Raw genomic sequence first — 17,060 nt, 5'->3', positions numbered from 1 at the left:
TAAATCAAGACTAAACCAGGACTAAACCAGGTCTAAACCAGGTCTAAACCAGGACTAAACCAGGTCTAAACCAGGTCTAAACCAGGACTAAACCAGGTCTAAACCAGGTCTAAACCAGGTCTAAACCAGGACTAAACCAGGTCTAAACCAGGACTAAACCAGGTCTAAACCAGGTCTAAACCAGGTCTAAACCAGGACTAAACCAGGTCTAAACCAGGTCTAAACCAGGACTAAACCAGGTCTAAACCAGGACTAAACCAGGTCTAAAATAGGTCTAAACCGGGTCTAAACCAGGTCTAAACCAGGTCTAAATCAGGACTAAACCAGGACTAAACTAGGTCTAAATCAGGACTAAACCAGGACTAAACTTGGTTTAAACATGGTCTAAACTAGGTCTAAAGTTGGTCCAAACTAGATCTAAACTGGGTCTAAACTAGGTCTAAAATAGGTCTAAACCGGGTCTAAACCAGGTCTAAACCGGGTCTAAATCAGGACTAAACCAGGACTAAACTTGGTCTAAACTTGGTCTAAACTTGGTCTAAACTAGGTCTAAACTAGGTATAAACTAGGTATAAACCAGGTCTAAACTAGGTCTAAATCAGGTCTAAGCCAGGTCTAAATCAGGTCTTGCCTCGAACTCAAAATGGTGGTGGAAACCTTTATTAAAGTAAAACAGATTCATGTGTAAAGTCTAATATAAATAGTGCTTTTACTGACGCGGGGGTTTGTCGCCCTCGTGCGGCCGGAGCGCGCGCCTGTTCCTCACAGTCACGTGATTTCGGGGAAAGGGCTCGGTGCTGAAGTCAGAGCTCTAAAGTCAGAGCTGTGAAGTGTGAGCTCTGAGGTTTGGAGCGGACGCACCAGGAAACAAGCGGCGCAAACAGGTAAACGAAACTTTACTTCTGCAAAACACCATCCTGCGCAAAAAACACCGTGTCAACTGAGAAAACGTGTTGTACTGCGCGTAAATACTGCGTAAAGAGACAATACTGCGCGTAAAGAGACAATACTGCGCGTAAAGAGACAATACTGTGCGTAAAGAGACAATACTGCGCGTAAAGAGACAATACTGCGCGTAAAGAGACAATACTGCGCGTAAAGAGACAATACTGTGCGTAAAGAGACAATACTGCGCGTAAAGAGACAATACTGCGCGTAAAGAGACAATACTGTGCGTAAATACTGCGTAAAGAGACAATACTGCGCGTAAAGAGACAATACTGCGCGTAAAGAGACAATACTGCGCGTAAAGAGACAATACTGTGCGTAAATACTGCGTAAAGAGACAATACTGCGCGTAAAGAGACAATACTGCGCGTAAAGAGACAATACTGCGCGTAAAGAGACAATACTGCGCGTAAAGAGACAATACTGCGCGTAAAGAGACAATACTGCGCGTAAAGAGACAATACTGCGCGTAAAGAGACAATACTGCGCGTAAAGAGACAATACTGCGCGTAAAGAGACAATACTGCGCGTAAAGAGACAATACTGCGCGTAAAGAGACAATACTGCGCGTAAAGAGACAATACTGTGCGTAAATACTGCGTAAAGAGACAATACTGCGCGTAAAGAGACAATACTGCGCGTAAAGAGACAATACTGCGCGTAAAGAGACAATACTGCGCGTAAAGAGACAATACTGCGCGTAAAGAGACAATACTGTGCGTAAATACTGCGTAAAGAGACAATACTGCGCGTAAAGAGACAATACTGCGCGTAAATTGTAAAAAGTTCATGTTCGTGTTGGTTTTGGACGTTGTTTATCACTTGTTCTTCATATTTTATGCAATAACAACTTGTGTGTAACTCCAAACCCAGGACCAGGTCAAGCACAGATTATGTCCAGTTTTGTGGTTTTATGGTTTAGTCCCGTTTGACTTTATTTGTTTTTGGTTTGAATGTGTCTCATCTGCATCTGTTTTGTCCTAATTTGACACATATTAGATATTTATTTTATGTTTGTTTATTAAATGACGTGTTATCCGCGTTTATTCAGCCACAGAAGAGCCACAGAGGAGCCACAGAGGAGCCACAGAGGAGCCACAGAGGAGCCACAGAGGGGCCTTAGAAGAGGCACAGGAGAGCCACAGGAGAGCCACAGAGGAGCCACAGAGGAGCCACAGAGGAGCCACAGAGGGGCCACAGAGGAGCCACAGAGGGGCCTTAGAAGAGCCACAGAGGAGCCACAGAGGGGCCTTAGAAGAGCCACAGAGGAGCCTCAGAGGGGCCTTAGAAGAGGCACAGGAGAGCCACAGGAGAGCCACAGAGGGGCCACAGAGGAGCCACAGAGGGGCCACAGAGGAGCCACAGAGGAGCCACAGAGGGGCCTTAGAAGAGGCACAGGAGAGCCACAGGAGAGCCACAGAGGAGCCACAGAGGAGCCACAGAGGGGCCTTAGAAGAGGCACAGGAGAGCCACAGGAGAGCCACAGAGGGGCCACAGAGGAGCCTCAGAGGAGCCTCAGAGGAGCCTCAGAGGGGCCACAGAGGAGCCTCAGAGGGGCCACAGAGGAGCCACAGAGGAGCCACAGAGGGGCCACAGAGGAGCCACAGAGGAGCCACAGAGGAGCCTCAGGGGCCATGGCCGCGGGGAAGATGCGCTCCACTCGTAAGCTGCGCTTGTGGATGGTGGAGCAGGTGAGTTTGTTCAACTCTGACCTGCTCCTGGTTTAAGTCTGGTTATAATCCTGGTTTAATGTGGGTTTAATCCGGGTTCAGAGAGGTTTTAGTCCTGGTTTAGTTCATGTTTTGTCCTGATTCATCTTGGTTCTAGTCTAGGCCTGGTTTAAAACTGGTTGAACTTGGTTTTGTTCTTGTTTAGTCCTGTTTTAGTTCAAGATCATACTTGGACCAAATGAGAACTGATCTATGACTAAACCAGGACTAAACCAGGTCTAAACCGGGTTTAAACCAGGACTAAACCAGGTCTAAACCAGGACTAAACCAGGACTAAACCAGGACAAAACCAGGACTAAACCAGGTCTAAACCAGGACTAAACCAGGTCTAAACCAGGTCTAAACCAGGACTAAACCAGGTCTAAACCAGGTCTAAACCAGGACTAAACCATGACTAAACCAGGACTAAACCATGACTAAACCAGGACTAAACCGGGTCTAAACCGGGTTTAAACCAGGACTAAACCAGGTCTAAACCAGGTCTAAACCAGGACTAAACCAGGACTAAACCAGGTCTAAACCAGGACTAAACCAGGTCTAAACCAGGTCTAAACCAGGACTAAACCAGGTTTAAACCAGGACTAAACCAGGTTTAAACCAGGACTAAACCAGGACTAAACCAGGTTTAAACCAGGACTAAACCAGGACTACAGTGAGTTCATTTGAGGTCATTTCCTGTTTCTCTTTTTGTCACACTTTTATCTCTTCTCAAACTGAACCACTTTAAAGTCTTTTGCATGTAATTACTTCTGTTGTTAATGACTCAGTTTCTGAGATGATCTAATTTAAAACAGATTTGTTTTAATGGACAAAGAGAGAGACTAATGGCTGTTTGTTTGTTTGTTTGTTTGTTTGTTTGCAGGTGAACAGTGGTAAATATCCCGGCGTGGTTTGGGACGACGAGGCCAAAACCATGTTCAGAATTCCCTGGAAACACGCCGGAAAACAGGACTTCAGGAAGGACGAGGACGCCGCCGTTTTTAAGGTCAGAGGAGAAACAGAAACTAACCTGGTTTAGTCCTGGTTTAGACCTGGTTTAGTCCTGGTTTAGTCCTGGTTTAGTCCTGGTTTAGTCCTGGTTTAGACCTGGTTTAGTCCTGGTTTAGTCCTGGTTTAGTCCTGGTTTAGTCCTGGTTTAGTCCTGGTTTAGACCTGGTTTATTCCTGGTTTAGTCCTGGTTTAGTCCTGGTTTAGTCCTGGTTTATTCCTGGTTTCGTCCTGGTTTAGACCTGGTTTAGTCCTGGTTTAGTCCTGGTTTAGTCCTGGTTTCGTTCTGGTTTAGTCCTGGTTTCGTCCGTTTTAATCGTGTAAAATCGTTGTGGTTTTCCAGGCGTGGGCGGAGTTTAAGGGGAAACTGACGGAGGAGGAGCTAAACAATCCGGCCTCGTGGAAAACCCGGCTGCGCTGCGCCTTGAACAAGAGCCCGGAGTTTTGTGAAGAGAACGATCGCGCTCAGCTGGACATCTCAGAGCCGTACAAGGTCTACAAGCTGGTGCCCCCCAACGAGCAGAGTGAGTTTGTCCCTCCGGGCCCCTGTAGAGCCAGTCCTGACCCTGTAGAGCCAGTCCTGACCCCGTAGAGCCAGTCCTGACCCCGTAGAACCAGTCCTGACCCCGTAGAGCCAGTCCTGACCCCGTAGAGCCAGTCCTGACCCCGTAGAACCAGTCCTGACCCCGTAGAACCAGTCCTGACCCCGTAGAACCAGTCCTGACCCCGTAGAACCAGTCCTGACCCCGTAGAACCAGTCCTGACCCCGTAGAGCCAGTCCTGACCCCGTAGAACCAGTCCTGACCCCGTAGAGCCAGTCCTGACCCCGTAGAACCAGTCCTGACCCCGTAGAACCAGTCCTGACCCCGTAGAGCCAGTCCTGACCCCGTAGAACCAGTCCTGACCCCGTAGAACCAGTCCTGACCCCGTAGAACCAGTCCTGACCCCGTAGAGCCAGTCCTGACCCCGTAGAGCCAGTCCTGACCCCGTAGAACCAGTCCTGACCCCGTAGAGCCAGTCCTGACCCCGTAGAACCAGTCCTGACCCCGTAGAACCAGTCCTGACCCCGTAGAGCCAGTCCTGACCCCGTAGAGCCAGTCCTGACCCCGTAGAACCAGTCCTGACCCCGTAGAACCAGTCCTGACCCCGTAGAGCCAGTCCTGACCCTGTAGAGCCAGTCCTGACCCCGTAGAACCAGTCCTGACCCCGTAGAGCCAGTCCTGACCCCGTAGAACCAGTCCTGACCCCGTAGAACCAGTCCTGACCCCGTAGAGCCAGTCCTGACCCCGTAGAACCAGTCCTGACCCCGTAGAGCCAGTCCTGACCCCGTAGAACCAGTCCTGACCCCGTAGAACCAGTCCTGACCCCGTAGAACCAGTCCTGACCCCGTAGAGCCAGTCCTGACCCCGTAGAACCAGTCCTGACCCCGTAGAGCCAGTCCTGACCCCGTAGAACCAGTCCTGACCCCGTAGAGCCAGTCCTGACCCCGTAGAACCAGTCCTGACCCCGTAGAACCAGTCCTGACCCCGTAGAGCCAGTCCTGACCCCGTAGAACCAGTCCTGACCCCGTAGAACCAGTCCTGACCCCGTAGAGCCAGTCCTGACCCCGTAGAGCCAGTCCTGACCCCGTAGAACCAGTCCTGACCCCGTAGAACCAGTCCTGACCCCGTAGAACCAGTCCTGACCCCGTAGAACCAGTCCTGACCCCGTAGAACCAGTCCTGACCCCGTAGAACCAGTCCTGACCCCGTAGAACCAGTCCTGACCCCGTAGAACCAGTCCTGACCCCGTAGAGCCAGTCCTGACCCCGTAGAGCCAGTCCTGACCCCGTAGAGCCAGTCCTGACCCCGTAGAGCCAGTCCTGACCCCGTAGAACCAGTCCTGACCCCGTAGAACCAGTCCTGACCCCGTAGAGCCAGTCCTGACCCTGTAGAGCCAGTCCTGACCCCGTAGAACCAGTCCTGACCCCGTAGAGCCAGTCCTGACCCCGTAGAGCCAGTCCTGACCCTGTAGAGCCAGTCCTGACCCCGTAGAACCAGTCCTGACCCCGTAGAGCCAGTCCTGACCCCGTAGAACCAGTCCTGACCCCGTAGAGCCAGTCCTGACCCCGTAGAACCAGTCCTGACCCCGTAGAGCCAGTCCTGACCCCGTAGAACCAGTCCTGACCCCGTAGAGCCAGTCCTGACCCCGTAGAGCCAGTCCTGACCCCGTAGAACCAGTCCTGACCCCGTAGAGCCAGTCCTGACCCCGTAGAACCAGTCCTGACCCCGTAGAGCCAGTCCTGACCCCGTAGAGCCAGTCCTGACCCCGTAGAGCCAGTCCTGACCCCGTAGAACCAGTCCTGACCCCGTAGAACCAGTCCTGACCCCGTAGAACCAGTCCTGACCCCGTAGAGCCAGTCCTGACCCCGTAGAACCAGTCCTGACCCCGTAGAGCCAGTCCTGACCCCGTAGAACCAGTCCTGACCCCGTAGAGCCAGTCCTGACCCCGTAGAACCAGTCCTGACCCCGTAGAACCAGTCCTGACCCCGTAGAGCCAGTCCTGACCCCGTAGAACCAGTCCTGACCCCGTAGAACCAGTCCTGACCCCGTAGAACCAGTCCTGACCCCGTAGAGCCAGTCCTGACCCCGTAGAGCCAGTCCTGACCCCGTAGAACCAGTCCTGACCCCGTAGAGCCAGTCCTGACCCCGTAGAACCAGTCCTGACCCCGTAGAACCAGTCCTGACCCCGTAGAGCCAGTCCTGACCCCGTAGAACCAGTCCTGACCCCGTAGAACCAGTCCTGACCCCGTAGAGCCAGTCCTGACCCCGTAGAGCCAGTCCTGACCCCGTAGAACCAGTCCTGACCCCGTAGAACCAGTCCTGACCCCGTAGAGCCAGTCCTGACCCCGTAGAGCCAGTCCTGACCCCGTAGAACCAGTCCTGACCCCGTAGAGCCAGTCCTGACCCCGTAGAACCAGTCCTGACCCCGTAGAACCAGTCCTGACCCCGTAGAACCAGTCCTGACCCCGTAGAACCAGTCCTGACCCAGTAGAAGTAGAAGTCTCACTGGAGTATAAGTCGCACCAAAACTATGAAAAAAAGTGTAACTTATAGTCCGGAAATTACGGTAATTTAAAGTAGCAAAAGCGCTTGTTTCTTCTTTAGATAAATACTGGGGTAAATGCTCAGAGCTGGAGCCAAATTGTGCTGAAATCAGACAGTGCCAGACCAGGTCTTAACCAGGACTTAAGCAGGACTTAACCAGGACTTAAGCAGGACTTAACCAGGACTTAAGCAGGACTTAAGCAGGACTTAAGCAGGACTTAAGCAGGACTTAACCAGGACTTAAGCAGGACTTAACCAGGACTTAAGCAGGACTTAAGCAGGACTTAACCAGGACTTAAGCAGGACTTAACCAGGACTTAACTAGGACTTAACCAGGACTTAAGCAGGACTTAAGCAGGACTTAACTAGGACTTAACCAGGACTTAAGCAGGACTTAACCAGGACTTAACTAGGACTTAAGCAGGACTTAAGCAGGACTTAAGCAGGACTTAACCAGGACTTAACTAGGACTTAACCAGGACTTAACCAGGACTTAAGCAGGACTTAAGCAGGACTTAAGCAGGACTTAACCAGGACTTAAGCAGGACTTAACCAGCACTTAAGCAGGACTTAAGCAGGACTTAAGCAGGACTTAACCAGCACTTAACCAGCACTTAAGCAGGACTTAAGCAGGACTTAAGCAGGACTTAACCAGGACTTAAGCAGGACTTAAGCAGGACTTAACCAGGACTTAAGCAGGACTTAAGCAGGACTTAACTAGGACTTAACCAGGACTTAACTAGGACTTAACCAGGACTTAAGCAGGACTTAAGCAGGACTTAACCAGGACTTAACTAGGACGTAAGCATGACTTAAGCAGGACTTAAGCAGGACTTAACCAGGACTTAACTAGGACTTAACCAGGACTTAAGCAGGACTTAAGCAGGACTTAAGCAGGACTTAAGCAGGACTTAAGCAGGACTTAAGCAGGACTTAAGCTGGACTTAAGCAGGACTTAAGCTGGTGCAGACAGACATGTTTGTGAACTCCACCTTTGTTTACTCAGGATGAGTCATTTGTTCACATCAGATTCTCGCTCTGAGAACGAGAGGCTGAAACATGAGTCGAGGGTTTGTTTTCTTCTGGAGCTTTTTTATAAATATATAATGATATAAATATATAATGATATTTAGTTGTGATATTTGTTGGTCAGGTTTACCGTGTGTGGACAAGAAAAAGAGCCGCGAGAGAAACACCCGACGACAGAAACGCAAAGGCTCCGAGCGAGAAGGACCCGAGACGAAACACATCAAGACAGAAGAGACAAGTCCAGAGACAAGTCTGCAGGTCTGGACAGGGCGGGACAGAGGGAGGGACAGGGCTGGACAGAGGGAGGGACAGGGCTGGACAGAGGGAGGGACAGGGCTGGACAGAGGGAGGGACAGGGCTAGACAGAGGGAGGGACAGGGCTGGACAGAGGGAGGGACAGGGCTGGACAGAGGGAGGGACAGGGCTGGACAGAGGGAGGGACAGGGCTGGACAGAGGGAGGGACAGAGGGAGGGACAGGGCTGGACAGAGGAGGGACAGGGCTGGACAGAGGGAGGGACAGGGCTGGACAGAGGGAGGGACAGAGGGAGGGACAGGGCTGGACAGAGGAGGGACAGAGGGATGGACCGAGGGACTAAACCTGGACTAAACTGAGGACGTATGTTGTTTCTTTTCCTCAGTGTCCAGAGGTTTTTTTACCGAGTGAGATTCCGGTTCAGAGCGAAGAAACTGTGACACACTACATGCCCCGCCCCTCTGAAGGTCTGACCGGACAAACTCTGAACGTGTTTGACCTTCACGTAAAGCCACTGACCTTTGACCTTCTCTGCTTGTGTTTGGTTCAGCGATGGACGAGATCACGCTGGACGTCCGGATCGAGGAGAGCTCTGCTCAAACAGGTATGTCACGTGACATGGCCCCGCCTTAACCCACTCGGAGCGCAACAGCGTGAACCGCTCTGAAGCCGCTCTGAAGCCGCTCTGAAGCCGCTCTAACCCCTGTTTCTCTCTTCAAACCGCTCTAAATCCGCTCTAACCCCTGTCTCGCTCTTCAGGCCGCTCTAAAACCGCTCTATCGCCGCTCTAATCCCTGTCTCTCTCTTCAGGCCGCTCTAAAGCCGCTCTAAAGCCGCTCTAAAGCCGCTCTAAAGCCGCTCTAAAGCCGCTCTAAAGCCGCTCTAACCCTCTCTCTCTGTGGGCCCAGACTCGGACTCCTTCCGTCTGCTGGTGCAGTACTTGGGGCAGGAGGTGGTCCAGCAGCAGGTCTGCAGCTCTGACGTGAGGATCCAGTACCTGCGCTCGGCCGTGTGTCCCCCCTCTGCCGTCCCGCAGGGGGCGCAGTTCCCCCGCGTGGCCCTGCCGGACCCCGAGGCGTCGCTGGGGACGGGCGAGGAGCTGGCGGCGCTGCAGACGCTCCTGCCGTTCATGGAGAAGGGCATCGTGCTCACGTCCACCAAGAGGGGCGTCTACGGCAAGCGGTTCTGCCAGGGCCGAGTGTTCTGGACCGGGCCCCACTCAGAACCCGGTCTGCACAAGATGGAGAGGAACACGGAGCCGGTGCTGCTCTTCTGCAAACACACGTTCAAACAACGTGAGTACTTTTAAACGGACACATATTCTGCTGAATGTCCTCCCTCCTCTCCTCACTCTGTCCCTCGTCACAAACTCAGCTTCAGTCACACAAAGTCCTCTCCCCTCCGAGCCTCACAAACACTCTGAGTCTCCTCGACCTGTGATGTCATGTTCTATCTGTGATGTCATGTTCTACCTGTGACGTCGTGTTCTACCTGTGACGTCACGTTCTACCTGTGACATCACGTTCTACCTGTGACGTCACGTTCTACCTGTGACGTCACGTTCTACCTGTGACGTCATGTTCTACCTGTGACGTCGTGTTCTACCTGTGATGTCGTGTTCTACCTGTGACGTCGTGTTCTACCTGTGACGTCACGTTCTACCTGTGACGTCACGTTCTACCTGTGACGTCACGTTCTACCTGTGACGTCACGTTCTACCTGTGACGTCACGTTCTACCTGTGACGTCACGTTCTACCTGTGACGTCATGTTCTACCTGTGACGTCACGTTCTACCTGTGATGTCATGTTCTACCTGTGACGTCACGTTCTACCTGTGATGTCACGTTCTACCTGTGATGTCATGTTCTACCTGTGACGTCACGTTCTACCTGTGACGTCATGTTCTACCTGTGATGTCATGTCACGTTCTACCTGTGATGTCATGTCACGTTCTACCTGTGATGTCATGTCACGTTCTACCTGTGATGTCGCTCTGAGAACCTTCGGCTGTTTGTAACTCCTTAAATCAAGACTCGCTCTGATCACGATCTGTACAGCTGCGTGGTTTCAGCATCACAGAGAAAACCTTCCAGCTGTTTTATTATTCATCAGTGCAGTTCCCTTTGCCGCCAGTAGATGGCGCCAGCCGTGTGAAACAGCAGGTTTATATAAGCAATAACACTCATGTGGACAGGCTGATAAAGCAGAGTATTTGACATATACTACAGATTATACTATAATACTACAATACTACAGATTATACTAAAATATTACAGATTATACTATAATACTACAATACTACAGATTATACTATAATACTACAGATTATACTATAAACTACAGATTATACTATAATACTACAGATTATACTATAATACTACAGATTATACTATAGTACTACAGATTATACTATAAACTACAGATTATACTATAATACTACAGATTATACTATAGTACTACAGATTATACTATAAACTACAGATTATACTATAATACTACAGATTATACTATAGTACTACAGATTATACTATAACACTACAGATTATACTATAGTACTACAGATTATACTATAATACTACAGATTATACTATAGTACTACAGATTATACTATAATACTACAGATTATACTATAGTACTACAGATTATACTATAAACTACAGATTATACTATAATACTACAGATTATACTATAACACTACAGATTATACTATAGTACTACAGAGTATACTATAAACTACAGATTATACTATAATACTACAGATTATACTATAGTACTACAGATTATACTATAATACTACAGATTATACTATAATACTACAGATTATACTATAGTACTACAGATTATACTATAGTACTACAGATTATACTATAAACTACAGATTATACTATAATACTACAGATTATACTATAAACTACAGATTATACTATAAACTACAGATTATACTATAAACTACAGATTATACTATAGTACTACAGATTATACTATAGTACTACAGATTATACTATAAACTACAGATTATACTATAAACTACAGATTATACTATAGTACTACAGATTATACTATAGTACTACAGATTATACTATAATACTACAGATTATACTATAGTACTACAGATTATACTATAGTACTACAGATTATACTATAATACTACAGATTATACTATAATACTACAGATTATACTATAATACTACAGATTATATTATACTATAATACTACAGATTATATTATACTATAATACTACAGATTATACTATAATACTACAGATTATATTATACTATAATACTACAGATTATACTATAGTACTACAGATTTTACTGCAGTTATTTTAGAGTCAAACAATTATTTCTATTGAACATCGAGACTTTTTAAATACATTTTTAATCACATAAAAGGTTTGAATATGAGACTGAGACTTGAAATGATGCGACGTACAATAAAGTGTCCTCCTCCTCTCTCCTCTTGCTCTCTCCTCCTCCTCCTCTCTCCTCCTGCTCCTCCTCTCTCCTCCTGCTCCTCCTCTCTCCTCCTGCTCCTCCTCCTCCTCTCTCCTCCTGCTCCTCCTCTCTCCTCCTCTCTCCTCCTGCTCCTCCTCTCTCCTCCTGCTCCTCCTCTCTCCTCCTGCTCCTCCTCCTCTCTCCTCCTGCTCCTCCTCCTCTCTCCTCCTGCTCCTCCTCCTCTCTCCTCCTGCTCCTCCTCTCTCCTCCTGCTCCTCTCTCCTCCTGCTCCTCCTGCTCCTCCTCTCTCCTCCTGCTCCTCTCTCCTCCTGCTCCTCTCTCCTCCTGCTCCTCTCTCCTCCTGCTCCTCCTGCTCCTCTCTCCTCTTGCTCTCTCCTCCTGCTCCTCCTGCTCCTCTCTCCTCCTGCTCCTCTCTCCTCCTGCTCCTCCTGCTCCTCTCTCCTCTTGCTCTCTCCTCTTGCTCTCTCCTCCTCCTCTTGCTCTCTCCTCTTGCTCTCTCCTCCTCTTGCTCTCTCCTCTTCCTCTCTCCTCCTCTTGCTCTCTCCTCCTCCTCTCTCCTCCTCTTGCTCTCTCCTCCTCTCTCCTCCTGCTCCTCCTCTCTCCTCCTGCTCCTCCTCTCTCCTCCTGCTCCTCCTCCTCTCTCCTCCTGCTCCTCCTCCTCTCTCCTCCTGCTCCTCCTCCTCTCTCCTCCTGCTCCTCCTCTCTCCTCCTGCTCCTCTCTCCTCCTGCTCCTCTCTCCTCCTGCTCCTCCTGCTCCTCTCTCCTCTTGCTCTCTCCTCCTGCTCCTCCTGCTCCTCTCTCCTCCTGCTCCTCTCTCCTCCTGCTCCTCCTGCTCCTCTCTCCTCTTGCTCTCTCCTCTTGCTCTCTCCTCTTGCTCTCTCCTCCTCCTCTTGCTCTCTCCTCTTCCTCTCTCCTCCTCTTGCTCTCTCCTCTTCCTCTCTCCTCCTCTTGCTCTCTCCTCCTCCTCTCTCCTCCTCTTGCTCTCTCCTCCTCCTCCTCCTCCTCCTGCTCTCTCCTCCTGCACCTCCTCTCTCCTCCTCCTTCATAACTGTGATGTCACTGATGTGGGCGTTTCCCTCTCGTTCAGAGATGAACCGTTTCTGTCAGAATGAAGGCGAGCGTCCTCCGAGCAGCTTCACTCTGTGTTTTGGAGAAGAACTGAGCGAGACGGAGGACACGAGCAAGAAGCTCATCATAGTACAGGTACTACTACTACTACTACTACTACTACTACTACTACTGCTACTACGAGGAAGCTCATCATAGTACAGGTACTACTACTACTACTACTACTACTACTACTACTACTGCTACTACGAGGAAGCTCATCATAGTACAGGTACTACTACTACTACTACTACTACTACTACTACTACTGCTACTACGAGGAAGCTCATCATAGTACAGGTACTACTACTACTACTACTACTACTGCTACTGCGAGGAAGCTCATCATAGTACAGGTACTACTACTACTACTACTACTACTACTACTACTACTACTACTACTACTACTGCGAGGAAGCTCATCATAGTACAGGTACTACTACTACTACTACTACTACTACTACTACTACTGCTACTACGAGGAAGCTCATCATAGTACAGGTACTACTACTACTACTACTACTACTGCTACTGCGAGGAAGCTCATCATAGTACAGGTACTACTACTACTACTACTACTACTACTACTACTACTACTGCTACTACGAGGAAGCTCATCATAGTACAGGTACTACTACTACTACTACTACTACTGCTACTACGAGGAAGCTCATCATAGTACAGGTACTACTACTACTACTACTGCTACTGCTGCTACTGCGAGGAAGCTCATCATAGTACAGGTACTACTACTACTACTACTACTACTACTACTACTACTACTACTACTACTACTACTACTGCGAGGAAGCTCATCATAGTACAGGTACTACTACTACTACTACTACTACTACTACTACTACTACTACTACTACTACTACGAGGAAGCTCATCATAGTACAGGTACTACTACTACTACTACTACTACTACTACTGCTACTACTACTACTACTGCTACTGCTACTGCGAGGAAGCTCATCATAGTACAGGTACTACTACTACTACTGCTACTACTGCTACTGCTACTGCGAGGAAGCTCATCATAGTACAGGTACTACTACTACTACTGCTACTACTGCTACTGCTACTGCGAGGAAGCTCATCATAGTACAGGTACTACTACTACTACTACTACTACTACTACTACTGCTACTGCTACTGCGAGGAAGCTCATCATAGTACAGGTACTACTACTACTACTGCTACTACTGTTACTGCTACTGCGAGGAAGCTCATCATAGTACAGGTACTACTACTACTACTACTACTACTACTGCTACTGCGAGGAAGCTCATCATAGTACAGGTACTACTACTACTACTACTACTACTACTGCTACTGCTACTGCGAGGAAGCTCATCATAGTACAGGTACTACTACTACTACTACTACTACTACTGCTACTGCTACTGCGAGGAAGCTCATCATAGTACAGGTACTACTACTACTACTACTACTACTACTGCTGCTACTACTACTGCGAGGAAGCTCATACTACTACTACTACTACTACTACTACTACTACTACTACTACTACTACTACTACTACTACTACTACTACTAGTAAGTAAGTAAGTAAGTAAGTAAATTTTATTTATATAGCACCTTTCACAGACAGAGGTCATAAAGTGCTTCACAAAACACAGAATAAAACAATAAAAACACAAAAAACTTACAGTGAACAATACATATACAACAATATACAGTCAAATCAGTCCCTAAAACAAGTGCATTTAAAAGGCTTGACTAAATAAAAAGGTTTTAAGCTGACCCTTAAAAGCAGTAACTGAGTCCAGTGACCGTAAGGAGAACGGAAGATGGTTCCAGAGTCTGGGGGCAACAGCCTGGAAGGATCTGTCTCCTCTGGTCCCAAAACGGGTGCGAGGAACCAGCAACAGTTTCTGGTCCAAGGACCTTAGTGAGCGAGAGGGAGCGTACGGTTTAATCAGATCGCTGATGTACGATGGGACCTGACCATTTAAAGCTCTAAAAGTTAAAACAAGAATTTTGAACTGTATCCGGTAGGAGACCGGCTCCAGTGAAGGGCTTTAAGAATGGGTGAAATGTGGGCCCTTCTATTTGTGCGGGTTAAGATCCTCGCTGCAGAGTTCTGGACCAGCTGCAGACGAGAGAGTTCCTTCTTGTTAAGACAGGAAAACAAACTGTTACAATAGTCTAAACGTGAGACACAAATGCATGAATTATAAGTTCCAGGTCATTTTGAGACACCATTTTCCTGAGCTTAGAGATTTTCCTCAACTGAAAGAAACAGTTCCTCGTCAATAGCTTGGAGTGGTGCTCTAAAGACATGTCTTTGTCAAAGACAACACCAAAGTTTCTAAGACTTGGTTTAGCAGTCTGACCTAAAACACCCAAGTACTGGTTTATCCCTGGAATGGCATCATCAGGGGCAATAATCAGAGTTTCTGTTTTGTCAGCATTTAGCTGCAAGGAGTTTTGACTCAGCCATTGTTTTATTTGCACTAAACAACTGACCAAGGAGTTCAGCTTCTGGATCTCAGAAGGTTTAAAAGAGCAATAGAGCTGAATCTCGTCATGAACAGGTGGTAGGACACATCACAAAACTCTTTAATGATCATTCCCAGGGGAATTATATAAAGCAGAAATAGGACGGGACCCAAGACGGAGCCCTGAGGAACTCCACACAACAGATCAGCTGAGTCGGACATTATTTGGTTTGCAGCAACACTAAAGCTCCGACCGGATAAATATGAGGAAAACCAATGAAGAACTGACCCCGACAGTCCTATCAGGTCCCTCAGTCTGTTCAACAGGATATGATGGTCGACAGTGTTACTGTTACGACTACGACTACGACTACGACTACGACTACGACTACGACTACGACTACGACTACTACTACTGCTACTGCTACTACTACTACTACTACTACTACTACTGAGCGTGTTTTCTTGTCGCAGGTGGTGTTGCCGTGGGCGGAGCAGCAGGTGGAGAACTTCGAGTCCATCGTCCGATCCATAAACATCTTCCAGATGTTGGCCGACCAGAACCCGAGGAGAGAGATCACACTGGACCTGGAGCCCGTCCCAGAAGCCTGAGGGGCGGAGCCGGGGGCGGAGCAAGATGGGACCAAACGCTGCAGACTCAGAGTGGAGACCGTCTGGTTTCAGGGCGGTTTATCGTGTTTTCGAGCTGCACCGTGTCTCATTTTGACTATAAACAATATTAAGACACTTTAAAACACTTTTATTGTGTCACAGTCAAATGTCAAAATAAAAGCTCATTTAGGAGAATAAAAACCTGCCTTTTTCAACTAAAACACATTTTCTGTCGGACGAGAACCGTTGTCTTTGATGTCGAGTATTGTGTCAGTAAAACAAGGGTAAATCCACTATTTGTGACGTATCGACCATAAAAACGAGCAAAAAGAATAAACCGTTCACCATTTTCATCAATAACACACTTTAGTTGTAAATAATCTCGATCTAGAAGTCGTTTTTCAACTTTTATCTGTTCAAAATGTGTGAAAAAGTCTCAATGTTTGATAAAAAGAATCGTCTTTATCATGACCAAATGTGAAAATGTCCAAAAGCGGCTTTAGTTCCGTGTTTGAGTAGAAAAGTCCCACTGTAGCACTTTGAACTTTGACCTGGTGTGTGTCCTGTTCTGTAAGAGCCGGACCCCTGCTGGTGACTGGAAGCACTTACATGTAACGAGTATTTAATGTTACAAATAAATATCATATCTGTAAATATAAGACCTGTGTTTGCTTTTCTCTCTTTTTACATCGTTTAAATGTGTGAGATTAGAATAAATGATAAATCACATTCATAAAGACTCAAAGCACATTCACCCCGCACTCTTACCTGACGCACGCGGGGCCGCGGGTCACGGGGGCTCACACGCGGGTCACGGGGGCTCACGCGGGGCACGGGGGCTCACGCGCGGGTCACGGGGGCTCTCACGCGGGGCACGGGGGCTCACACGCGGGTCACGGGGGCTCACGCGGGGCACGGGGGCTCACGCGGGGCACGGGGGCTCACACGCGGGGCACGGGGGCTCACGCGGGGCACGGGGGCTCACGCGCGGGGCGCGGGGCACGGGGGCTCACGCGCGGGGCGCGGGGCACGGGGGCTCACGCGCGGGGCGCGGGGCACGGGGGCTCACGCGCGGGGCACGGGGGCTCACGCGCGGGGCACGGGGGCTCACGCGCGGGGCACGGGGGCTCACGCGCGGGGCACGGGGGCTCACGCGCGGGGCACGGGGGCTCACGCGCGGGTCACGGGGGCTCACGCGCGGGTCACGGGGGCTCTCGCGCGGGGCACGGGGGCTCACGCGCGGGTCACGGGGGCTCACGCGGGTCACGGGGGCTCACGCGGGGCACGGGGGCTCACGCGCGGGTCACGGGGGCTCACACGCGGGTCACGGGGGCTCACGCGGGGCACGGGGGCTCACGCGCGGGTCACGGGGGCTCACGCGCGG

General features: G+C 49.2%; 1 protein-coding gene across 1 annotated transcript; it reads left to right on the top strand.

Annotated features, from left to right (window-relative positions):
* The first annotated feature begins 866 nt into the window (after positions 1–866).
* Positions 867–16,010, top strand: irf9 (interferon regulatory factor 9). Its single transcript, XM_072450409.1, has 10 exons — positions 867–884; positions 2,567–2,639; positions 3,541–3,663; positions 4,009–4,189; positions 7,904–8,037; positions 8,419–8,500; positions 8,584–8,637; positions 8,942–9,328; positions 12,577–12,692; positions 15,539–16,010. The coding sequence occupies exons 2-10, from the start codon at positions 2,583–2,585 to the stop codon at positions 15,674–15,676; spliced, it is 1,272 nt and encodes a 423-aa protein (XP_072306510.1). The 5' UTR covers positions 867–884; positions 2,567–2,582; the 3' UTR covers positions 15,677–16,010.
* Positions 16,011–17,060: the final 1,050 nt, after the last annotated feature.

Source organism: Eucyclogobius newberryi, unplaced genomic scaffold (assembly GCF_026437365.1).
Source record: "Eucyclogobius newberryi isolate DKJ021-1_F unplaced genomic scaffold, fEucNew1.0.hap1 SCAF_18, whole genome shotgun sequence".
Lineage (NCBI taxonomy): Eukaryota > Metazoa > Chordata > Actinopteri > Gobiiformes > Gobiidae > Eucyclogobius > Eucyclogobius newberryi.
The sequence above is the reverse complement of the archived record's forward strand: the minus strand, read 5'-3'. Positions and strand labels throughout refer to the sequence as shown.

Excerpts from the sequence above, each read along its gene's own strand:
- irf9 (XM_072450409.1), top strand. The coding sequence starts at position 2,583 with ATGGCCGCGGGGAAGATGCGCTCCACTCGTAAGCTGCGCTTGTGGATG. Across the intron at positions 2,640-3,540 it reads GCTTGTGGATGGTGGAGCAG|GTGAACAGTGGTAAATATCC; the intron begins GTGAGTTTGTTC and ends GTTTGTTTGCAG. Across the intron at positions 8,501-8,583 it reads CATGCCCCGCCCCTCTGAAG|CGATGGACGAGATCACGCTG; the intron begins GTCTGACCGGAC and ends TGTTTGGTTCAG.